General features: G+C 41.6%; 2 protein-coding genes across 5 annotated transcripts in view; one reads left to right on the top strand and one right to left on the bottom strand.

Moving 5' to 3' along the window:
- Window positions 1-3,986, top strand: part of LOC117531093 (growth arrest-specific protein 7-like) — a 110,767-nt gene extending 106,781 nt beyond the window's left edge. Inside the window, 1 exon segment of the mRNA XM_034194135.1 lies at window positions 1,156-3,986. Within this exon segment, the coding sequence (XP_034050026.1) occupies window positions 1,156-1,269 (114 nt within the window). The 3' untranslated portion in view covers window positions 1,270-3,986.
- The window catches only part of LOC117531092 (myosin-16), a 99,856-nt gene continuing 77,479 nt past the window's right edge, over window positions 3,534-25,910 (bottom strand). For all 4 annotated transcript variants that reach the window (XM_034194132.1, XM_034194131.1, XM_034194134.1 and 1 more), the window contains exons 12-23: window positions 24,577-24,773; window positions 24,362-24,494; window positions 21,209-21,425; window positions 17,236-17,372; window positions 17,006-17,109; window positions 13,972-14,164; window positions 9,526-9,729; window positions 9,318-9,443; window positions 8,469-8,639; window positions 7,381-7,581; window positions 6,532-6,678; window positions 3,534-5,400 (exon numbers count right to left, since the gene is read on the bottom strand). In XM_034194132.1, coding sequence (XP_034050023.1) covers window positions 5,248-5,400; window positions 6,532-6,678; window positions 7,381-7,581; window positions 8,469-8,639; window positions 9,318-9,443; window positions 9,526-9,729; window positions 13,972-14,164; window positions 17,006-17,109; window positions 17,236-17,372; window positions 21,209-21,425; window positions 24,362-24,494; window positions 24,577-24,773 — 1,983 coding nt within the window. In that variant the 3' untranslated portion in view covers window positions 3,534-5,247. The remainder of the gene's footprint in view (window positions 5,401-6,531; window positions 6,679-7,380; window positions 7,582-8,468; window positions 8,640-9,317; window positions 9,444-9,525; window positions 9,730-13,971; window positions 14,165-17,005; window positions 17,110-17,235; window positions 17,373-21,208; window positions 21,426-24,361; window positions 24,495-24,576; window positions 24,774-25,910) is intronic.

Below are 25,910 nucleotides of genomic sequence, written 5' to 3'. Positions count from 1 at the left end.
TTTTCAACAGTGTAACTTTTATTTGAGGGAGTGAAAAAAGAAATAAGTTTTTAAATTTGATACCAGAGCTCTCAAGTTGAGATACACTCAGGGAGTTACTTTCCGCCGAATCTGGTCTTGAAGGTCATAGAGAATGTCATTAGCATGAGAGTGTGACAACATGTTGAGTCTCACTCAGAATGCGTGAGACTTGAGAGCTCTGTGCTACATGTGACTTTTTCTGCAGCTAGAAACTTTGCTGTCACAACAAGTGTTTTGTTTCAAATATATCTTTATATTGTAATTAAAATGTGAATGGATGAATGATGTAAAACACAAATGAAGTTGCAGTGATTTAATTTAAACAAGAACATTGCAGAAATGAGTAACATGGTCATATCTCAGCTTATATATAAAAAATTCTGATGTTTTTATTGATGTGGTGCAAAATAAACATGTGCAAGTGCTGCCATTAAAAATACCATTAACATCAATGCTGACAATAAGGAAGGTGGCGCTGTGAAGATACATTTTATTTACTTTCATTTGATAAATTGAGAGGTTTTTTTTCATTTATGAATGAAACTGAATTTCTACAATAACTAAAAAACAAGTTTTTTTTTAATCTAAATCGGCACCAAGTCTTAAACATTCATAGATATTATTGCTGTAAATATGCCTGAATATATTTTTCATAAAAATCTAATTAATTATTCTTGAGGAAAAAAATAATGAAAATCAAACAAATCAGAAATTTTCCAAAGTTTAATGAGTTCTTCAGTTTTTCACCTGCTGGTTTTATTTCAGAAAGTAGTTAATACTGCCATCTAGTGACAGTCCATACAAATACACATACAATCAAATAAGATAATGTGGAAAAATAGAGTTAAGAGTGAGAAAGCAAATGTGAGTGAATGCTCATTTTAATGTTTTGATCTCTTCATGGTGGCATTATGACATCAATATTAATAGAAAAAATGTAGGAAAATGTATTCATTTAATGACAGAGAAAATATTAATTTGAATAAACTGTATTAATGGAATCTTTCCTGTTGATATTTAACATAAGATTTATAACAATTTTTTTAAATCTGATTCACTGAAATGTACTTTCTGTGCAACTAAATCATAAAAAAAAGTCTTTTGAGTTTTGACTGCTGTTCCGTGTTTGTCCAGACGATGGAGCCAGTGGACCAGCTGCTGCAGTGTGTGGACCCGACTAGAGACAGAGAGCTGTGGGTGCTGGAGAACAAGACCGGAGAAATCAGACCCGTCGACATCGAGATCTGACCTCAGCACAGCACAGCGCCTTTTGCCCCGCCCACTCTGACCCAGAGACGAGACGAGTGAAGCCTGACTGGACGGGTTTTGACTGACAATCCGCTATCTGGCTCTTCTGAGGGCAATTTGTTTAGCGAGAAACACGAACGATCAAATCGAGGCATCAGCTCTGCGAAAGCCGACGCACCGCCATCATCAGTGGGAATCGTGGGAACAGCGAGCGCGAGAACTCTGAGTGAACTGACACCCAGGTGAACGATAGCGATCAACAGGCGAACACCGGTCATTTCCCGTCAGCTTCATGTCGTTCTGCAGCGCTGCTCTTTGTGTTACTTTGTTCCCATTGCGACACAATTTAACAGCTGCTGCTAACAAATAAACAAAACGCATTCCGAGCGCAGAGCGTCACTGTCTGCTGCTGAGGACCTGCAATACTAACAGCCGCCACTGTGAGGAGACATTCAATGCTGCAGCTAAGGCTTGAGTTGTACTTCTTTAACTCCGTCCTTGCATGTGATGCCACGACAGTCCTGTGGTTGTTCCAGGCGTTGTTTTCGCGCGCTCTCCGAGGTTAGCATGTCACCTTTTGTAAATGCAGTACCTGCCACGAACTGCGGGGGGCAAAAAGAAGTGTTAAATGACATCATCATGCCGTGTAACAGTGACACATAAGCTTGTCTGAGAATTTTGTGCAACATCGCTAGTACGATTTCTCTTGCCAGTTCAGCTCTAATTTGCCCCCTAGTGGAAATTAATTTTAATCATTCTCATACAGTCAACAGTATGACCGCGTAAGTCGATTGTTATTGTGGTAAAATTTGACTCCACATTTGTCATGTTTCTGAAGAAATGTTTCTGACGAAAAGTTTCGAAACAGACATGAGACTTCACGATACAGCGTTCACAGAAAATATGTTGCATTTCAGCTTCTTCTTTGCCCAGTATTAAAATGATCAATAACCACCTTTAAATGAGTAAAGTAACTATTGTGCCATCATTTACATTTTTCCTCATGGTACCTGCAGCGTGTTGTTTGTTTCATCCTCACGCCACATTAAACAGACTTTGATTTAAGAAGGTTTTCTGTCACTATTTCCCTCTGTGCATGAAGAAACAACCGTCACAGCTTCTGTTTCCAAAAAAACCTGCTGAACCTGAGACTTGAGTTTTCTGAGTTCATAATCAGACGGTCACAAGCCTGCCCCCTGGTGGGGAGAACTGAGTAACTAAAAAAACTAAATGTACTTCATAAATCAGCCATTCCTAAACTTAAAAATGCCTTTTCCCATTTTGAAACCTGATAATCTTGCAGGGTTCATCCAAACGGTTAATCACAAGGCTGTTGAAGTATTTCTTATGTGCTTTGGTTCATTATTTTAAATTACATTTTAGAAATAGTCACAAGATATTTTTTGGTCATTTTAAACTTATTACAAATTTGAAAATTTTTATTCATTTTTAATGACACCCCCCCCCCCCCCCCCCCCCCCACACACACACACTTCCAAAAGCCAATCTGCAGTACCTTCAGGGCCCACCGGGGGGCCACAGCTGGCACTTTGAGGATCACCCTCAGATATTAAATACAGAGATTTGCAGGTGTGTTTGTTTTTAGCAGTTCGATAAATATTTTGTCTCATGTCTGCCGGATCGCATCGCTCAGATTCCTCCATTAATATTTCCTGTTTAAAATCGATCAGCCGGTTGCACTTTATACCCAAATTATGTATAGATATTTTATTATTATTTTTTGTAATTTTTTTATGTGGTGCTGTTGAAGATAAACATATTTGCTACACAGACTGATGTAAATACAGAGATGTATGAATAAAGGAAAGAGACATGAAGGCTGTAAAATAAAATAGTGGAATCATGTCTAAAGATGCATATAGAAATTTGGTACCAATGATAATATATAATACTGAGTGTTTTCCATATGCAGTAGAAAAAACATTCTACAGTTTAAATTTGCTGTCAGAAGCTAAAATACTCTTTTACATCTTGTCTTGTCCAGTATCACTTAGCGAACTGGACTGAAGATTTTGTGTTTTAACTGCTAAAAAATAATTTGAATTTTTCTTTAATAAATGAAGATGCATATCTTATGTCAGTTTTTGTTTTTTGGGGGGGATATTTCAGAAGATTTTTGTTTGTCTAATGACACTGTTGCAGAGAACACGAGTCGACATAAAGGACATAACACCAAACTAAAGAACAGTCCTAAAAATAATAAAAATTTAAATCAAACCGAAGATAACAGGGGAACGTCGCTGTAAATGAAAAAGGTCTTTATTTCCCGGCAAAAACAAATACTTTCACATTCAAATATCAAATGTTTTGGTCACGTTACAATTTCAGGCAGTGAAAATAAAGATTCAGTTAAAAGTTAAAAGTAGAAAATGGAGAATTTTCATTTAATCTTTATGACCAAAATAACTGTGAATTTAATATTGGACACAGTTTTCCAGAATCAAACTGTTTTAACTGCACAAAGACAATAATGTGGATTTTTTTTAAAAATCTCTGTGCACCTTCAGTCTGCAAAAAGAAAAAAAAAATCATTTCAGAACATCTTTTGAAAATTGTATTAATACATTTTCAGAATATTTACTTTTTGTTAAGATATTTTCTGTTCCCGTCATGTGACTCAGTCTCATCAGTTGTGGATTAAAAATGATTCCTTTTATCGACGTATGTAATCTGCACAATAAATCAGAGCTGACAGAATGAGCTGACTGACCAGATCACTGATTGATTTTGTGAATTCTTTTATCGCTGAAGTCATTTATCAATTAAAAAGGTGGATTCTAACTTCTTCCAGCTTCTCAAATCTTTTTTCCTGTTTTATTTCTGACAAAATTAGTGTAAAGTTCCTCAAAGCCCTTTGAAAATGATTTTTTAATTCTTACCAGTTGACTTTAAAGTGGTTTTAAACAGTAAACTACAGCACCTCCTAATTATTCCACAGCCACATAGTGTTAATATTTAGTTGAACTTTGACATTCCTTTTTTAAAAATAATTACACTGTAAAATTATAATTTCCCTTTCAGTTCTACAGAGGCAGACTTTTAAAAGGTCATAAAACTATCGAATGTAGTTATCAGTAAACTCCGCCCCTTTCCTGTATAACACCTCCCCAACTACCCGGTGATGATTTTCAAGTAGTTTTACTGCAGGATTACCTGCTAAAATCATACACAATATTAATTTTTTGCAATGCAGATTTTTAAAAATCCTATTTATGATTTTTTTTTTTTAGCAGATAATTAAAAACTTGAAAATCATCACGCTCAAATAAAACGTTCAAAAGCTGATTACATAGATCTGAAAAGGACACTGATATGATTTTAGCATAATTATTTACTAATTATTAAAAAGGCTGTAATAATGAAAACTGACTTTCCTGCTTTAAAGTCGTGTTGTTTACAGTGTAATTGAAGGCACTGAAGAGAAATGGTGTGATCTCTCGCCAGTGTCACCAGGGGGCGCTATAGTAAACTGGCTGAAGCAGGATAATGGATTTCTCTCTATTTTGGAGTGCTGATCATTTTTCTCTAAACCTTTATGGGGTTTTTTTTTCGTCACACTTCTTTTGACATTTTATAGATGAAATCATCAATCTCGCAGACTGTTTGCACATCTGTGTCTTGTTTCGTTGGTTTAATGTCAGTCCGTTTATCGAAGTTGACAATCCAGTCAACTTAAATATACAAATTTCCAGACGCGGGTTGTTGTTGATGATGTGAAATGGTAACGAGACGCAGATCTGCGTTCACGCTGGAGTCTGATCCAAACGCTATGGCACAGATTTGTGTAGATTTTTCGTAAACTTGGTGGAAATGTACAGCGTCCGTGGGGCTCGTGTTTGAAATGACAGTATCAGTCGCTGATCTTTTTTTTTTTCTTCAAACTTCATATCATCTCTAGATAAGACCTCACAGCGACGTAGCACCTGAAACATTGGAGACTCGTGGCGAGCTTTCCGGTTACTCGATCATGAGCTTCTTGAGGGAGTTGAGGTACGCCGGGATGAGGGAGCTGACGGACTCATTGTCGTCATTGAGGATCTTCTCCCCTCTGCCCTCTGAGCCCACAGAGCTGGGCGAGCGGACCAGGCCCGGGTATGGGGTGCTGTAACCCTGGTGGAGGAAACGTGTCATCGTCACCAACATTTTGGTCTTTGCCGCGCTCGTTACAGAGCGCAGACTTTGCCACTAACAATGCCACTAAAGAGGAAACTGTTAGCTATAGAGCCTTATGACATCACAAAGAGGAATCCACAAAAAGAAGGAAAAGTGTAGCTCACGATATTAAACTAGAACAGAACTTAGAGTGTGTTCCTCTGCTGCAGAAATGATGGCCAGCAATTATTAGAGCTGCCAGCTGTCAAAAGGGGGCGCCACACCTCTGATGTCATAAGGTAAAGTTAAAAAAAATAAATCAGGCATGATGTGACCTTATGACAGAAAGTTAAAAATAGCAACAAAAGGACATATTTGAGGACAAATCCAGATCACAAACTGTGAAATCAGAGCTGTCCAGTCTGCAGACAGACTGCAGTGAACACATGACCTGCACCTTCCTGTGCGCGATAGTGGATGTAACGTTACACTACCAGATCTGCAATGAACAGTTATTTTCACAATCAACTCATTTTTAGTTTTTAGAAAATATACCTATAACTCAAGCAATATGTTGGTTGTCATCATGTCACAAGGTTCATGAAATGGAGCAATATTTCCACCTGGTGGACATTTACCATTAATGCAGGTACAATAGAATTTCCCAAAGATAATTTGTAGCAACAGAGGAGGTTATTTTTTTTTAAATTATCATTATAATTTTGCAAAGCCTAACATAATGTCTTAAATTTTGGGGGTTTATCTTATAAAATCAAAAACTATTTAATTTACTGTGACATAAAAGTGAAAAAAGAAGCAAACACATATTTAAAAACCAGAATGTGTCTCACCCGCCCCCAGAGCTGACAAAATACTTTTCTACAATCTGAAGATCTGATTAATTGTGGTTGTTGAGACATTCTGGATCAAACTGAGGAGGAACGCTGTTAAATTACACTGGTCAACACGATTTTTCTTGCATGGAGTTTTTAATCGATTTTGGGTCATTTTGGGGTGCTGAATCCAAATCTGGTGTTAGTTTTTTGCTAATCACATCACATTTTTGAGATAAGACAACAGATTTCTCGTATCAAGCATTGAAGCGGTTGATTTTCGGCGTTTCATGTGGTGACTGGTGCAGTTACTCACAGATGAGTATCCTTTCCCGAAGCTGCCTCGGTTTTTGGTCCTGATCTTGGTGAGAGCGGACTCGGCGATGTCAGCTCGCTCCTCAGCGTCGTCCAGCTCGTGGATGGTCTTCCTGTACTTTGCTAGGTTCATGTTTGCCTGCTCTTCCTGTAGGACAATAAAATATAAGAAATTTTAAAAAACAATGTTCCATTAAAAAAAAAAAAGCAGAAATGTTCAGTTTTCTAGTGGAGGACAAATCTAGAATGTGTTGAATGCTGTTTCTAGGTTTTGCATGCATAGGCAAATAGATAAACAAGTCCATCTGCTTCAGTTTAACACAGTAACTCAAAAACAGTAACTGCTGTGATCTTAGAAGTCACCAAGTTGAAAGTGCATAGAATGAAGATAAAGTGATGAAAATATGGTGAACGTTAATGGACTATTGATCCAAACACCCACTTTGTCTTGCCCATGTAGCTGCCTGTAGACCTGCCTGTCACTTTTTTTGTTCTTGATGCACTTTTGCACAGATCTGACTAATACTGTGGTGCGACTTATAGTGCGGAAAATACGGTAAATGAGTGCACGTTAGGAAACAATATTTTTCCTTTTCAGTTTAACTTTAAATGTCTGTTTTCCGAACGAGGATGTTGTGAGGTTCTTAACATTAAAACGTTTAACTTTCTTTGGAGGGCACTGAGAGACTGGCGGCCTGTCCACGGTGTCACCTCTCATCCACTCACCCTTAACTGGATGAAGCAATCACAGAAAATGAATCAATGAATGAATGATCTTTGTTTGGAGCTTCATTTGCATGCACCACCCTTGATTGACCCGCAGGTGGTGGCAGGCTGCAGAGGTACGTACAGCCTCCTCCACTTGTCTCTTGTAGGCCTTCATCTTGTTCTGCAGCCTCTCCACCAGCTCCTGCATCCGCTGCTGGTTCTTCTGGTCCTCCTCCGACTGGAACAGCAGCTCCTTCAGCCGCCGCTCGTTCTTCCGCAGCGTCTTCACCGTCTCTGCGTGCCGTTTCTGTTCTGAGTCCAGCTCCAGTTCCAGTTCCTTCACCTGCATGCAAACATATCACACACTCACTGAACTCATCAGTTATTCATTAGACATTTGCTGGCACTCAGAATGTGCAACAATTACAATTAAAGGTTGATCTGCACTTGTTTTTTGTTGTTCAGTTTTTAGATTAAGCAGAGAAGCTTCTTTTCATCAAAAAGAATCTGCCCCTCATATTTTCAAAAAAGGCTTTTAGTCCTGACAGACAGAAGTAAAGTTACTGATGGACAGTTTCAGTTGTGTTCCTGGTGTTGTATACAGTATTTTGCGTGCTGAAGTCCACAGGTTACATTTCAGTGAGACGTCTTTCAGTGTCATGTTTGTTAAGAAACACACAGTTAATGTTAATGACAATTTGTTGTCATCAAAAAGTGAAGTTACATGATTTAAGTGAAATGTTTGTAAATAAAAACAAAGCTAATGATATTGGTAGCGGTTACAGTCAAAAAGTGAGGAACAACTGATGAATAAAACATGATTTCAAAGTCATCATAAAACTGCAAAGGTATCATTAAGTATTCGTATTGGTAATCAGTATCGACGAGTACACAACTGTATGTACTCGTACTTGTACTCAGTCTGGAAAAAAGTGGTACTGCTGCATCCCTAATTATAATACACATAATTGACAAATGTGTAAATCCAGTTAAATGTTGGCATTTCCATTGTTTTGTTTTTTTAGAATCTGTTATGTCTTATAAGGTTTAAGAAGCTCTCTGTTTTTTGTATTTCATGTCATGTGGCCTACAACTGCAGAAAAAAATTCTACTCCAGTTTTTTAAAATACAGCTTTTTTTTTTTAAATTACCTGAAAAGAAAGAAACAAACCCCTAACCTGATGTGAGTGTAAGAAGGTGTGACGGTGAGTGACTTCCAGCTGTATCTACCTTCCCCTCCAGCTTCTGGATGATCTTCTTGCCTCCTTTCAGAGCCGTCTGCTCGGCCTCAGCCAGCCTGGAGCTCATCTCTTTGAGTTGACCTTCCAGACCTTTCTTGGCCCGCTCCAGGTGCAGCGTGTGCTCCTGCTCCAGACGCAGCTCCTCGCCAACACGAGCCAGCTGACACACACACACACACACACACAAATTATTTCACACATCTGATAAACGTTTCAGTCCACAGAAATTCAGCTGCTGATAAGAGAAGCAGGTGGGAAGATATTTTATGTAAAAAAAAAAAAAAAAATTCTGTTCAGTCTTTTTAAATGGACATTCTTTACTTTGGCCACAAGGGAGCAGTATTTAAACCAGTTTCCCAAATAAAATGCAAGGTGATGATTATTTTATTTTATTTTATTTTTTTTTAAATAATCAAAAGCAACACCAGCAGCACTATAGACAATCTGGATGGACTTCAGAAGTCAAGGGGTGTGGCCTAAATTAATGACTAAGCCTTCCAGTTGTTGCAAAAGTGCATAAACCGGATGTCAGCTGTGAAAGCGGCTGATGACTCCGTATCAGCGAGTCGAGCTTTCTGAAGTAAATGCAACAAGTTCGAATTCAAAGCATAAAAATTCTGCCTCACAAGAGCGATTTTTGCAGCACGTCCAAACATTACAACGTAACCTTGACGACGAGCAACAACACAGCAATTAAAAGTGATCACCAAAATGGTGCCGATGACATCACACTGTCTGTGTCTGTGATTAAAGCTCAGAGAAGCAGAAGAAACGACAGACTGACGACACGTTCTGAAGTTAAACTCGTAGAGTCGTGTGTGGTGAACGTGCGTTTTACCTCACAGCTCGCTTTCTTCAGTTTGTCGGCTGATCCTCTCAGTTCGCCCTGGAGCTCCTCGTGTTCCTGTTGCAAAGTTTGGAGGTCCACCTCCAGTTTCCTCCTCCCGCTCGCAGCCGACTGGACCTGAGGAGGAAGGAGCAGGAGGAGGATGAGACATCTGATGTAAACTCCTTCCAGAACCGACGCCTTCCAGAACCGGCGTCACCTGGTTGTTGAGGTCACCGGATTTCTCGTTGGCCTCCTGTAGCTCCACCTCCAGGGATTTGCGAGCCCTCTCGGCGTTCTCCAGGGCGGTGCGTGTCTCCTCTCCCTCGCTGACCAGTAGAGTGCAGCGTCGCTCCAGAGCGGCGAGCTCCTCCCTGCGTACTTCGTGGCCTCGCACCTCCTCCTCCAGCTGAACCTGCAGCTCCTGACACCAAATATTTGACTTCATTCATTGTGTGTGTGCGTGCACATGCTTGCATGTGTGCACCAGAAATAAGCAGGTATGTCTAAAAACCCAGAACATATCACATAAGAAAAAATAATCTTGATTTTATTCAGTGTTTCTGCTGCACGTTCGGTAAAAACCTCACATAAACCTCAGTGATTATTTCTGATTTTTCGTATCATCAATAATCATTGATCAAATTAACCGTTTCTGAGTTTGTGAGTTTCACCGCTGAATGATACATCAACGTGGCACATTTGATGAATGAAAAGTCATCTTAAATAAAATGCTAATGCTCTTCTTATAAATACAGATTTATTTGTAAAACCCACCACGTTTCTGTATATGGTTATACTGACCAACCACTGCTGACATCAGGAAACTAATGTTCCCATAATGCATTGTGGCATGTGTGTCTAAATGCTAAAACCTTAAAAATAAGTGCATTACTTTAAAACTAAAACATATAGCTGATATTTTCACTTTATAAAATGACAGACGTGAAGTTAATTTCAATGATGTGTCCGGAATTAGTTTGTTTAAAATTATAACCATAAGTCAAAACTGTCAGCCTGTGCATGACTCCAGTGATATGCCAGCAGGTCTTTATGGTGTGAAGATAAATTATCTTTTTTTTCCCTCTCCTTCCGCTTTTGTTCTCTCTCGTAGTCAGCTCTCTTCTGCCTGCAGAGGATGGAGCTCTACCATTCATGGTTGTCTGTCTGCTACAAAACAAGTAACAGATACACACTAAAATCTTTGATTTCAGACTGTTTTTAACTGTTGAGCTTTATTCACTATGCCCGCAAACATATGTTAGCAGTCTAAAAGTTATCGGAACTAAATTTATCGGAAGCTAATTCATCCGCTGATGGTTTTCAAAGTTATCTGGAAAGCTAATCCGATAATGAAAATGTTAGCTTCGATAATTAGCAGTTAGCGGAACTGTACCCACCACTAGCGTGACTACGTATGTTAGCACAAACTACAGTGTACATTGTTCGTGCTAACCATGGTTAGCATGACCACATATAGTAACTGTAGTTAAATTTTTCTTTCATTCTGCCCAGCAGTCAACAGACACTGTTAGCATTAGCTAACAGATGATGTAATCTGCAGCTGCCATTAGCCAAAGTTGCCATATTGATTTAGCAAAGTGTGGTATAAATAGCAATCTGCCCCACATATGGAAAACTGCTCAGGTCTGGAAAACTTTCATCAACAAATAATCTTTTGTTAAAGCCGGATAAATGATTTAATGACTCTACGCTAAGGCTCCGCCCCCTCCCTGCTCAGCATCAACAAGGAACACAGGGCCAAGTCAAGTTAGAGCCTGTAGTACCTTGAAGGGCTTTTCATAGAGAAAAACCAGAGCTGGTGTTGGTGTTGATTCTAGTCCAACCATGTCCTTGATTGGGGGGGTTCAGTTTCGGGAATGTCACTATTCTTCACCATTTTGTATGCACAGTACAGAGACTGTCACTAATGTCTCTGCCTGGTTTCACAAGGTGGGGTTTACATGAGTGGGATGATCGACTTTGTAGTCGTATCATCTGACCTTCGGCCACGTGTCTCGGACACTCGAGTGAAGAGAGGGGCTGAACTGTTGACCGATCACCACCTGGTGGTGAGTTGGATCCGCTGGGAGGGGAGGAAGCCGGTCAGACCTGGCAGGCCCAAACGTATCGTGAGGGTCTGCTGGGAACGACTGGCGGAACCCTCTGTCAGCGAGGTCTTCAACTCCCACCTCCGGGAGAACTTCTCCCAGATCCTGGGGGAGGTTGGAGACACAGAGTCCGAGTGGACCATGTTCTCCACCTCCACTGTCGATGCGGCTGCTCATAGCTGTGGTCACAAGGTCTCTGATGCCTGTCACGGCGGCAATCCCCGAAGTAAGGGATGCCGTCAAGCTGAAGAAGGAGTCCTACTTGTCTTTGTTGGCAGGTGGGACCCTGGAGGCAGCTGACAGGTACCGGCAGGCCAAGCGTGCCGCAGCCCGTGCGGTCGCATGAGGCAAAAACTCGGGTCTGGAAGGAGTTCGGGGAGGCCATGGAGGGGGACTATCGGTCGGCCTCAAAGAAATTTGAGCAAACCATCCAACGCCTCAGGAGGCAGAAGCAGCTCTCCACCAACACTGTCTATGGTGCGGGTGGGGAGCTGTTGACCCTGACTGGGGAAGTTGTCGGGTGGTGGAAGGAATATGTCGAGGATCTCCTCAATCCCATTGTCACGTCTTCCAAAGAGGATGCAGAGACTGGGGACTCAGAGGCAGACTCATCCATTACCCAGGCCGAAGTCACCGAGGTGGTTAGAAAGCTCCTCGGTGGCAAGGCTTCTGGGGTGGATGAAATCCGTCTGGAGTACCTTAAGTCTCTGGATGTTGTGGGACTGTGGGACACGCCTCTGCAACATCGCGTGGCGGTCAGGGACAATGCCTCTGGATTGGCATACCGGGGTGGTGGTCCCTCTGTTTAAGAAGGGGGACCGGAGGGTGTGTTCCAACTACAGGGGGATCACACTCCTCAGCCTCCCCAGTAAGGTCTGTTCCAGAGTACTGGAGAGGAGAATTCGACCGATAATCGAACCTCGGATTCAGGAGGAGCAGTGTGGTTTTCGTCCTGGTCGCGGCACACTGGACCAGCTCTTCACGCTCCATCGGGTGCTCGAGGGTTCATGGGAGTTCGCCCAACCAGTCCACATGTGCTTTGTGGATCTGGAGAAGGCGTTCGACCATGTCCCTCGGAGCACCCTATGGGGGGTGCTCCGGGAGTACGGGGTCCTTTGCTAAGGGCTATCCGGTCCCTGTACAACTGCAGCAGGAGCTTGGTTCGCATTGCCGGTAGTAAGTCAAACCTGTTTCCAGTGCACGCTGGCCTCCGCCAGGGCTGCCCTTTGTCACCGGTTCTGTTCATTATTTTTATGGACAGAATTTCTAGGCGCAGCCAGGGTGTAGAGGGGGTCTGGTTTGGGAACCACAGAATCTCGTCTCTGCTGTTTGCGGACGATGTGGTTCTGTTGGCTTCGTCAAATCAGGACCTTCAGCGTGCACTGGGGCGGTTTGCAGCCGAGTGTGAAGCGTCCAGGATGAAAATCAGTACCTCCAAATCCGAGGCCATGGTTCTCGACCGGAAAAAGGTGCTTTGCCCTCTTCAGGTCAGTGGAGTGTCCTTGCCTCCATCTGTCCCTTCACGAGTGAGGGACGGATGGAGCGTGAGATTGACAGACAGATCGGTGCAGCATCTGCAATGATGCGGTCGCTGTATCGGACCGTCGTGGTGAAGAGGGAGCTGAGTAGGGGGGCAAAGCTCTCGATTTACCGATCGATCTACGTTCCGATCCTCACCTATGGTCATGAGATTTGGCTCATGACCGAAAGAACGAGATCGCGAGTACAAGCGGCCGAGATGAGTTTCCTCTGCAGGGTGGCTGGGCGCTCCCTTAGAGATAGGGTGAGGAGCTCGGTCACTCGGGAGGAACTCGGAGTCGAGCCGCTGCTCCGCCACGTTGAAAGGAGCCAACTGAGGTGGCTCAGGCATCTTTTCCAGATGCCCCCTGGATGCCTCGCTGGAGAGGTGTTCCGGGCATGTCCCATCGGGAGGAGGCCCCGGGGAAGACCCAGGACATGCTGGAGGGACTACATCTCTCGGCTGGCTTGGGAACGCCTTGGGGTTCCCCCGGAGGAGCTGGGGGAGGTGTGTGTGTGGATCGGGAGGTCTGGGTAGCTTTGCTTGAGCTGCTGCCCCCGCGACCCGACTCCGGATAAAGCGGAAGAAAATGGATGGATGGATGGGTTTACATGCACTAAACGTGCACATGTGGCAGGTCCAGCTATGAAACCAAGCAACATAAAAGCTCAGATTCCAGCAGACACAGAGGAAGTGTTGCTTCATTCTTTGCTACATATTTACGCAGAAAGTAGCTATTGGCTGCTATATTAACATTTAAATAATAATACCTTATTTAGTTTTGAAAATGAAAAATCAATCAATCAATCAACGCTGCCACCTGCTGGAGAAAAATAAACATTAAACAGCACTGACACCGGTGATCCTGGAAAGAGGAAGAAACACTTTCTCAAACATAATGACAAAAAGTGGAGCATTTCAAAAAATATTTCCAGTTTTAATTCCTTGTAGTATTTTGTCAGATGAAGAACTAATGGGCTGAAAACTGTGTATAAACCAACAAATGGTTCTTATTTAGATTTTTCTGATGCTGAACCTTCATCTGCTGCTGCATCTTCTTGCAGTTCTTGCTGAGCTCTGTGTTGTTCTTGGTCAGCAGGTCAACCTGAAGCTCCAGCTCAGTGATGTCGGCCTCCAGCTTCTTTCTCAGCTTCAGACCCTCGGTCCTGCCTTTCACCTCCACATCCAGACTGGCCTGCAGGGACTCCAGCGCCCTCTGGTGGCTCTTTCTGACAAAGGCACAGAAATACGACCAAATTAAAAGACGAAAGCACGAGTGTTTGAAAGTAAAATAGCGTGAAAACAGTTTTAAGGAAAAGAGAAGAGAGATTAAAAATAAATACATACATAAATCATAAGTGATCGTATGTGTTGTGTGTGTGCTCACAGTGATGGAGCACCACCAAGGACAAAATCCGAAATCTTCATTTTAAAAAGTAAACTGCAGTAATAAAGGTTTTATGGAAGTTCTTTTCATGTTGGACACTGTTGCACTGACATGTCATATTTGACTTGTGACAGACATTAATCCTTTAAACTCCACAACCCTCTGGTGGCTTTAAAAGACTTTTAAATAAATAAATAAATAAATAAATAATAATTCTGCCTCAAAAAATAATCAATTCTAAGCGTAAAATAGTGACATGTCATCAAAATCAATTTATTCTAAACTTAAACCTGTGGAAAAATAAAATCCTTTGCTTGCCTCAGATCCTGTTTTTAAAAAATAAATTAATTCTGCACTCTTCGTTAACACGACCCGGCTGATACGAACTGTCACGTGACAAAAACTGTGAGTGTTCAACTACTGTCGAGAGAGAGAGAGAGAGAGAGAAGCTACTGACCCCCAAATATCAATAACCCCTTGTGGACACTTAAATTAGTTAAATTATCAATGAAATTTAACTTGCATATTTTTTTCTTCTTTTATGAATCATGACATTATAACTTTGTTTCACTGAACAAAAACATTTCTGAGTTCTACCTGCTTCTTTCCGTCATTGTGATGTTTCCATCGAGGTGCAGTGAAAAATGAACCTACAGTGAATCAAAATGTGACAGGAGCAAAAAAAAACCCAAAAACCTAGAAACTGCTTTGGGGTCCGGAGGATTAAAGAAAACACAAACTGCAGTGAGCCTAACTGCGGCTGAACTGTGTAACGTGTTGCATCGTTTACACGTAGCGTCTCACCTGGTCAACACCAACCACACTTTCTGTGTTGGTGATTTGTTGAATTCGATGCACCATCAGTCAAATCTGCCATGTCAATGCAACAACGTCTTGCGGAACTAGCGCTACACTAAAAACCTGAAAATCAATCAGGTCGTTTGCGAGGTCTGTCCATAAAGTATAGGTCCTTTTAATTTTTTTCAAAAACTATATGGATTTCATTCATATATTTTTACGTCAGACATGCTTGAACCCTCGTGCGCATGCGTGAGTTTTTCCACGCCTGTCGGTGACGTCATTCGCCTGTGAGCACTCCTTGTGGGAGGAGTCGTCCAGCCCCTCGTCGGAATTCCTTTGTCTGAGAAGTTGCTGAGAGACTGGCGCTTTGTTTGATCAAAATTTTTTCTAAACCTGTGAGACACATCGAAGTGGACACGGTTCGAAAAATTAAGCTGGTTTTCGGTGAAAATTTTAACAGCTGATGAGAGATTTTGAGGTGATACTGTCGCTTTAAGGACTTCCCACGGAGCGAGACGTCATGCAGCGCTCTCAGGCGCCGTCGTCAGCCTGTTTCAAGCTGAAAACCTCCACATTTCAGGCTCTATTGATCCAGGATGTCGTGAGAGAACAGAGACGTTTCAGAAGAAGTCGGTTTCAGCATTTTTTCCGGATATTCCACTGTTAAAGGAGATTTTTTTAATGAAAGACGTGCGGACGGGTCCGCGCGTCGGGACGCAGCCGGCACGGTGCGGCGGCACAGGAAAAACACTTCCGTGTTGATAACCATTTGTAAAATCCAGGCGGCTTTTGATGGCTTTCAGTGGAGTGAGTATATGAGAAATTGTTTAACAGCTGGACATGTTCCAACTTGTCCTTAAGGCTTCCAACGGAGGTGTTTTTCCTGTGGCGGAGCGTCGCGGCGGCTGCGAGCCGATGCTGCAATCCGCCCGCACATCTTTCATTAAAAAAAATCTCCTTTAACAGTGGAATATCCGGATAAAATGCTGAAACTGACTTCTTCTGAAACTTCTCTGTTCTCTCATGACGTCCTGGATCAACAGAGCCTGAAATGTGAAGGTTTTCAGCTTGAAACAGGTTGACGACGGCGCCTGAGAGCGCTGCACGACGTCTCGCTCCGTGGGAAGTCCTTAAAGCGACAGTATCACCTCAAAATCTCTCATCAGCCGTTAAAATTTTTACTGAAAACCAGCTTAATTTTTCGAACCGTGTCCACTTCGATGTGTCTCACAGGTTTAGAAAAAATTTTGATCAAACAAAGCGCCAGTCTCTCAGCAACTTCTCAGACAAAGGAATTCTGACGAGGGGCTGGACGACTCCTCCCACAAGGAGTGCTCACAGGTGAATGACGTCACCGACAGGCGTGGAAAAACTCACGCATGCGCACGAGGGTTCAAGCATGTCTGACGTAAAAACATATGAATGAAATCCATATAGTTTTTGAAAAAAATAAAAAGGACCTATACTTTATGGACAGACCTCGTACATAACCCTCGTCAAAGCACCTCGTCAAAGGGTTTCACAGTGCTCACAGAAAGACAGTGACCTTAATCAGGTCGGGATGAGACAGTAACAAGAACAACTAATAACCAGGACGACTCGGCGTCGCCGTTAACTCACCCGTTAAGTCGCCCGTTAACTCTGGGCTCTTTATCATAGTTACACTTTTGTTTTTTTCTGATCCATTTAAACAAATGATTCCCATCTTTTTTCCTTGAAGCTCCTCCTGCTTGTATAAAAAGACAAACTTTTACATATTTCTTTATGAAGAAAAAATTGACTTTAACATATTTTGACAACCTCAGACCAGACAAAACCTTTGGTGCTCCCCTGAGGGGGTGTCAGACCCCAGGTTGGGAACCAGGGGCTTCCACTGTGGTACCTGGCAGCTTCGCTCTCGTCCTCCTTCTCCTGAAGTTTGCGCTCCAGGTCTCCTTTGGCCTGAGACAGTTCCAGCTGCAGCCTGAGCACTTTGGTCTCCTCCGCCTGAGAGGCAGAAGACAGGATTCACCACGAGCACGCTGTGCACACGCTGAGCACACTGTGCACGTGCTGAGCTGAAGCACTGGTCGGTGGACCGGCTCAGAATGCTCCCTGAATGAGACCACGTACCTCCAAGGCTGCTTCAGACTCCTCCAGCGAGGCCTGCAACTCTTCTTTGTCCATCTCAATCTTCTTCTTTGCTTTCTGGAGTTCGTGGACACTCTTACCGCCATCTGAGAGCTGATCCGTGAGGTCAGCGATCTCATCTGGAAAGAAAAGCCAAAGTGCATGAAAACAAAAGTAGAATTAGTAAAACACAGCCACATCTACAGGAAACTCCCTAAACATTCCTGTAGCCATCTTCATGTTTAACAGGCGGTCAAACAGAATTGCAATCAGAAAGGAAACATGGTTGAAGTTAATGCTTAAAGTAATCAAAATCAAATCAAATCAATTTTATTTATATAGCGCCAAATCACAACAAACAGTTGCCCCAAGGTGCTTTATATTGTAAGGCAAAGCCATACAATAATTACGGAAAAACCCCAACAGTCAAAACGACCCCCTGTGAGCAAGCACTTGGCGACAGTGGGAAGGAAAAACTCCCTTTTAACAGGAAGAAACCTCCAGCAGAACCAGGCTCAGGGAGGGGCAGTCTTCTGCTGGGACTGGTTGGGGCTGGGGGAGAGAACCAGGAAAAAGACATGCTGTGGAGGAGAGCAGAGATCAATCACTAATGATTAAATGCAGAGTGGTGCGTACAGAGCAAAAAGAGAAAGAAACACTCAGTGCATCATGGGAACCCCCCAGCAGTCTAAGTCTATAGCAGCATAACTAAGGGATGGTTCAGGGTCACCTGATCCAGCCCTAACTATAAGCTTTGGCAAAAAGGAAGGTTTTAAGCCTAATCTTAAAAGTAGAGAGGGTGTCTGTCTCCCTGATCTGAATTGGGAGCTGGTTCCACAGGAGAGGAGCCTGAAAGCTGAAGGCTCTGCCTCCCATTCTACTCTTACAAATCCTAGGAACTAGAAGTAAGCCTGCAGTCTGAGAGCGAAGCGCTCTATTGGGGTGATATGTTACTATGAGGTCCCTAAGATAAGATGGGACCTGATTATTCAAAACCTTATAAGTAAGAAGAATAATTTTAAATTCTATTCTAGAATTAACAGGAAGCCAATGAAGAGAGGCCAATATGGGTGAGATATGCTCTCTCCTTCTAGTCCCCGTCAGTACTCTAGCTGCAGCATTTTGAATTAACTGAAGGCTTTTCAGGGAACTTTTAGGACAACCTGATAATAATGAATTACAATAGTCCAGCCTAGAGGAAATAAATGCATGAATTAGTTTTTCAGCATCACTCTGAGACAAGACCTTTCTAATTTTAGAGATATTGCGCAAATGCAAAAAAGCAGTCCTACATATTTGTTTAATATGCGCATTGAATGACATATCCTGATCAAAAATGACTCCAAGATTTCTCACAGTATTACTAGAGGTCAGGGTAATGCCATCCAGAGTAAGGATCTGGTTAGACACCATGTTTCTAAGATTTGTGGGGCCAAGTACAATAACTTCAGTTTTATCTGAGTTTAAAAGCAGGAAATTAGAGGTCATCCATGTCTTAATGTCTGTAAGACAATCCTGCAGTTTAGCTAATTGGTGTGTGTCCTCTGGCTTCATGGATAGATAAAGCTGGGTATCATCTGTGTAACAATGAAAATTTAAGCAATGCCGTCTAATAATACTGCCTAAGGGAAGCATGTATAAAGTGAATAAAATTGGTCCTAGCACAGAACCTTGTGGAACTCCATAATTAACCTTAGTCTGTGAAGAAGATTCCCCATTTACATGAACAAATTGTAATCTATTAGATAAATATGATTCAAACCACCGCAGCGCAGTGCCTTTAATACCTATGGCATGCTCTAATCTCTGTAATAAAATTTTATGGTCAACAGTATCAAAAGCAGCACTGAGGTCTAACAGGACGAGCACAGAAATGAGTCCACTGTCTGAGGCCATAAGAAGATCATTTGTAACCTTCACTAATGCTGTTTCTGTACTATGATGGATTCTAAAACCTGACTGAAACTCTTCAAATAGACCATTCCTCTGCAGATGATCAGTTAGCTGTTTTACAACTACCCTTTCAAGAATTTTTGAGAGAAAAGGAAGGTTGGAGATTGGCCTATAATTAGCTAAGATAGCTGGGTCAAGTGATGGCTTTTTAAGTAATGGTTTAATTACTGCCACCTTAAAAGCCTGTGGTACATAGCCAACTAATAAAGACAGATTGATCATATTTAAGATTTAAGCATTAATTAATGGTAGGGCTTCCTTGAGCAGCCTGGTAGGAATGGGGTCTAATAGACATGTTGATGGTTTGGAGGAAGTAACTAATAAAAATAACTCAGACAGAACAATCGGAGAGAAAGAGTCTAACCAAATACCGGCATCACTGAAAGCAGCCAAAGATAACGATATGTCTTTGGGATGGTTATGAGTAATTTTTCTCTAATAGTTAGAATTTTATTAGCAAAGAAAGTCATGAAGTCATTACTAGTTAAAGTTAAAGGAATACTCGGCTCAATAGAGCTCTGACTCTTTGTCAGCCTGGCTACAGTGCTGAAAAGAAACCTGGGGTTGTTCTTATTTTCTTCAATTAGTGATGAGTAGTAAGATGTCCTAGCTTTACGGAGGGCTTTTTTATAGAGCAACAGACTCTTCTAAAGATCTTCTAAATTAGTGAGACGCCATTTCCTCTCCAACTTACGGGTTATCTGCTTTAAGCTGCGAGTTTGTGAGTTATACCACGGAGTCAGGCACTTCTGATTTAAAGCTCTCTTTTTCAGAGGAGCTACAGCATCCAAAGTTGTGTTCAATGAGGATGTAAAACTACTGACGAGAAACTCTATCTCACTTATAGAGTTTAGGTAGCTACTCTGCACTGTGTTGGTGGTATATGGCATTAGAGAACATAAAGAAGGAATCATATCCTTAAACCTAGTTACAGCGCTTTCTGAAAGACTTCTAGTGTAATGAAACTTATTCCCCACTGCTGGGTAGTCCATCAGAGTAAATGTAAATGTTATTAAGAAATGATCAGACAGAAGGGAGTTTTCAGGGAATACTGTTAAGTCTTCAATTTCCATACCATAAGTCAGAACAAGATCTAAGATATGATTAAAGTGGTGGGTGGACTCATTTACATTTTGAGCAAAGCCAATTGAGTCTAATAATAGATTAAATGCAGTGTTGAGGCTGTCATTCTCAGCATCTGTGTGGATGTTAAAATCGCCCACTATAATTATCTTATCTGAGCTAAGCACTAAGTCAGACAAAAGGTCCGAAAATTCACAGAGAAACTCACAGTAACGACCAGGTGGACGATAGATAATAAATAAAACTGTTTTTTGGGACTTCCAATTTGGATGGACAAGACTAAGAGTCAAGCTTTCAAATGAATTAAAGCTGTGTCTGGGTTTTGGATTAATTAATAAGCTGGAATGGAAGATTGCTGCTAATCCTCCGCCTCGGCCCGTGCTACGAGCATTCTGGCAGTTAGTGTGACTCGGGGGTGTTGACTCATTTAAACTAACATATTCATCCTGCTGTAACCAGGTTTCTGTAAGACAGAATAAATCAATATGTTGATCAATTATTATATAATTTACTAACAGGGACTTAGAAGAGAGAGACCTAATGTTTAATAGACCACATTTAACTGTTTTAGTCTGTGGTGCAGTTGAAGGTGCTATATTATTTTTTCTTTTTGAATTTTATGCTTAAATAGATTTTGCTGGTTATTGGTGGTCTGGGAGCAGGCACCGTCTCTACACAGTACACAGTAAAGTATGATTACTACCTCACTGCCGCGACAGGTCTGTGCGTTGACTCGGGGCCACACAGCACCCCCTGCTGGCAGTGTGTGATATATGCCGCCCTGTATGAAAACGTGTTCACCACCCAACATACAGAACACCACTTTACACCCAAACCGTTTTCACTAAACGTCCATGTGCATGACCAGATACTTCCAGCACAAACCCACGTTAAAGCCGCTCAGTACTTGCTGTCTCATCATGTGACTTCCTGTCTGTACCCTGGTAGGCCTTGTTCTCCCTGCGCAGGGCCTCCAGCTGCTCCACTGACTCTTCGTGGACGGTCTTCAGTTTAAAGAGCTCAGTAGCGTGTTGCTTGCTCTCCTTCTGGCAGCTCTCCACCTCGGCCACCAGCTCCTCACACTTCTGCTTCCAGTCCATCAGCTGCTTCTCCAGAACTCTCTGCTTCTTATCCAGAACCTGGCCACAGCTGCTGGCCTGAAAGTGGAGACATACAGACAGACAAAGCATTAGAACAATGATAAAGCATAAAAAAAAAAATAAAATCAGATAAAGTGTTAAAAAAATCAAATAAAGCATTTCAAAATATGATAAAGCAATAATAAAAAATACAATAACATTAAAAATACAATAAAGCATTAAACAATATAATATAGCAGTAAAATATGATAAAGCATTTAAAAAAAATGAAAATTTTTTAAAGATATGATAAACTAATTTTAAAAATACAATAAAGCATTAAAATATGATAAAGCATTTTTAAAAATATAATAAAGTATTAAAATATGATAAAGCATTAAAACAATATGATAAAAAATTTAAAAAATACAATAAAGCATTTTACAAAAATAATAGTCTTCTTCCAGGTGAGCTCCTGCGCTCAGCGGCGTGGTGCTGTTAAGTCGTAGAACTGAGTTATAGGGACGGTCAGAATCCTTCAAAAATATTTACTGGTTGGTGGTGTTTTAGTGATGGAAGGATTTGTGACAAACTGAATTCAACTCACCGCCATTCACACTGACATGTAGCATTTCATGACTGATGAGCCCTATTTTCGCTGTGGAAATCGTTCGTAAATGTAGTCACACGTTAGCGGTTAGTGATATTAGCATATGTTGGTGTTATACAGTAGTGTTCAGAATAATAGTAGTGCTATGTGACTAAAAAGATTAATCCAGGTTTTGAGTATATTTCTTATTGTTACATGGGAAACAAGGTACCGTAGATTCAGTAGATTCTCACAAATCCAACAAGACCAAGCATTCATGATATTCACACTCTTAAGGCTATGAAATTGGGCTATTAGTAAAAAAAAAAAGTAGAAAAGGGGGTGTTCACAATAATAGTAACATCTGCTGTTGACGCTACAAACTCAAAACTATTATGTTCAAACTGCTTTTTTAGCAATCCTGTGAATCACTAAACTAGTATTTAATTGTATAACCAGTTTTTCATGATTTCTTCACATCTGCAAGGCATTAATTTTGTTGGTTTGGAACCAAGATTTTGCTCGTTTACTAGTGTGCTTGGGGTCATTGTGAACTGTGGCTTGAATTCAGAGTTTGGGGGTCGTCTCACAAACTATCTTCGGCCCTTGGACCCAAAAAGAACAATTTTACTCTCATCAGTCCACAAAATATTCCTCCATTTCTCTTTAGGCCAGTTGATGTGTTCTTTGGCAAATTGTAACCTCTTCTGCACGTCTTTTATTTAACAGAGGGACTCTGCGGGGGATTCTTGCAAATAAATTAGCTTCACACAGGCGTCTTCTAACTGTCACAGCACTTACAGGTAACTCCAGACTGTCTTTGATCATCCTGGAGCTGATCAATGGGTGAACCTTTGCCATTCTGGTTATTCTTCTATCCATTTTGATGGCTGTTTTCCATTTTCATCCATGTGTCTCTGTTTTTTTTTTCTTTTTTGTCCATTTAAAGCATTGGAGATCATTGTAGATGAACAGCCTGTAATTTTTTGCACCTGCATATAAGTTTTCCCCTCTCCAATCAACTTTTTAATCAAACTACGCTGTTCTTCTGAACAAACGTTGTTCTGTCTTGAACGTCCCATTTTCCTCAGGCTGTCAAAGAGAAAAGCATGTTCAACAGGTGCTGGCTTCATCCTTAAATAGGGGACACCTGATTCACACCTGTTTGTTCCTCAAAATTGACAAACTCACTGACTGAATGCCACACTACTATTATTGTGAACACCACCTTTTCTACTTTTGTACTATTCGCCCCATCACCTTAAGAGTGTGCATATCATGAATGCTTGGTCTTGTTGGATTTGTGAGAATCTACTGAATCTACTGGTACCTTGTTTCCCATGTAACAATAAGAAATATACTCAAAACCTGGATTAATCTTTTTAGTCACATAGCAGTACTATTATTCTGAACACTACTGTACGTGTGATACTGGTGTCAGGATTAAACTCTAACTCAGTGTGAGTGCTCTCTTACTGCACCACAAATAAAACCTCCCAGTGCAGATATGAAGTAGAACCAACAGTGGATTTATGTTAGCTTTAGCATGAGCGCATATGCCAACACTAACCTACGGTTAGTTTGCATTCACATGTTGATGGCAGAAACAGCGCTATAGCACAACTGTTGTCATCTGGAGTGGCTGACGGTAGATGATGACATTAGATCAGCTTAGGTCTGGCCATATCCTGGATAGCAACCATGCACAAATACAAATGTTCCTTCCTCATATCCTGAAACCAGCCCTCTATCTGCCCTTTTGGACCCAACTCCGGCTCTACACAGAGGAACACAGGCCCAGCTCCTGGCGTTCCCACATGGTCTCCCAGCCGAGTACTAACGAGCACCGTGTCAGAGACCTGATGAGGACCAGGTGTGCTCGGAGCGGCCGGTAATTTACTAAATTCAAAGATACAACAGCTTTTCAGCATTCTGCAAAATATGTGAAAAGAGGAAGCTCTCACTCTGATTGTTGTTTTAAAAGTTGTGAAGTTACAGCTTCATTTCTCCCTGTGAACTAACAAATTATTCCTATTTACCCAACATAAAATTAGACTCAGATTATCTCTGCCTAATCAGCTTTCATCATTATTAAAAGTCCATTTTGACTTTGTCGCCGCAGCAAATGGAAAATGTTTGAAATTGCCAACTTTGGATGGCACGTGCGGTCGTGGTTCTGCACTTCTAGCCAGCGCAGGCGGAGTTTTCCATCGTCCTTTCACTGAAAACAGCAGAACATCTGGTTTGCCGTCCGCTGCACCCCGCCAACATCTCAACGCAGCATCAGCGTTTCCTGCAGCCCGTGAGTCAGCGGTACGCTCCCGGAAAAACCTTTCATCAAGATTACTTTGTAACGATTGTCTGTTCACACGCAGCCGTGGCTTCCTCTTTGAGGGTTGCACCATGACCACAAAAACGACTCTACCTTCTCCAGGTCCATGCACAGCTCCTCCACTTCTCCCTGCAGCCTCTGCTTGGTTTTCTCCAGTGAAGAACATTTAGCCTGGGTGGCTTCAACGGCTTCCTCCGCCTCCTGGAGGCGAGACGCAAGTTTCTTCCTGTGACACACACAGTTAGGTCACAAAACAAATATTTCACCAAAAAAACTCCAACATAATTTAGGCTTGGTTGACTCTCTACTTTGTGTCCTCCATCTCGTCGGTGTGCTGGATGGTGTCGGCCTCGTGTTTGCTCCTCCAGTGCGTCACCTCACTGTTCAGTTTGGAGATAAGGCGCTGGAGCTCCTGCTTGCTCTCCTGCTCCTCCTCCAGCTGCTCCTTCAATACCTCGCACTCCTGCCGCACTGAGCTCAGACTGCCGCTGACCACCTGCTTACACTGGACACCAAAACCACAAACGTATACAGTAAACACGTGCGTGTGACCCATTGTGGGACCGTATTTTACAGGCTTTAAGTCACACATTTTAATTTAACTTGTGTGCACTGGTTCTGTGAAATGTACTGTATCATCTACAGCCACAATATGGCACCGTCTACACTTGTCACAAACTGCTCCTGTGTACAGATCTGAATGAGGATCTGTGATTCACAATAATCCACCATTCAGGTAGATACCAAACAGTGTAAAACAAGAAGAAGAAGAAGATCTGAATGTGGAGGACATGCTGGGTCTTACAGAAAGAGTGAAATTAATAAATCCTGCTCTCAATCTGAAAGGTCATACTCTTTAATAAAGAGATGCTATAACATTCATACTACTTTGCAATCCACTTGTTTACGCTTTGTGGGACAGCCAGACTAACAACAAATAGGAGGGCTCGGCTAAGGTAAGGCTAACTGTAATGTTTTAAAAATCTCATTTGAAAAAGTTTATTTACATTTCATGAGGTAAACATGTACACGTTTCTTTAACTTTAACACCATACCGATATGCTGGCAATATCACCCAAGTCATCCAGAGGCATACATTTTTAACTTATGGTTCAAATTTTAACAAAACTAATTTTGGACAAGTTATTAAAATTACTGTCATGTCTGAAGTTTTATAAAGTAAAAACATCAGATATAAGTTTTAGTTTTAAAATAATGTGCTAATTTTTAAGGTTTTGTGAGCACATGCTGAGCCCAGCAGTGCATTATGGGTAGGACAGGGTGTTCACAACAGGACAAATGCATTTCAGACACACTGTTCAGGCTCCACGGACAGCAGCATTAAACTCTAGTGCCTAAAACTCTCTTGAATATATTCTCTGGGTTTATAGACGTTATTGTATTTGCATTTGTTAAATTCCACGCATCTTAAATGTAGCAGATGAATTATCTGGGATTTTGTTTTGGAAAGATTTCAAAGGCCTCTACTGCCATCTACTGGCCAGTGGTGTTCATAGCAGTATTTTTTTTTTTTAACAAATTAAGTTTAAAAACAAAACAACAACAACAACAAAAAAACATTACAAGACAGCTCTGCGGTGTTTGCACAGGCACTGTGCAAGCGGTTGGACACTTGTAGCTC

This window comes from Thalassophryne amazonica, chromosome 18 (genome assembly GCF_902500255.1).
Source record: "Thalassophryne amazonica chromosome 18, fThaAma1.1, whole genome shotgun sequence".
Lineage (NCBI taxonomy): Eukaryota > Metazoa > Chordata > Actinopteri > Batrachoidiformes > Batrachoididae > Thalassophryne > Thalassophryne amazonica.
Note: the sequence above shows the minus strand (reverse complement) of the source record. Positions and strands in the feature narration are given on the sequence as shown.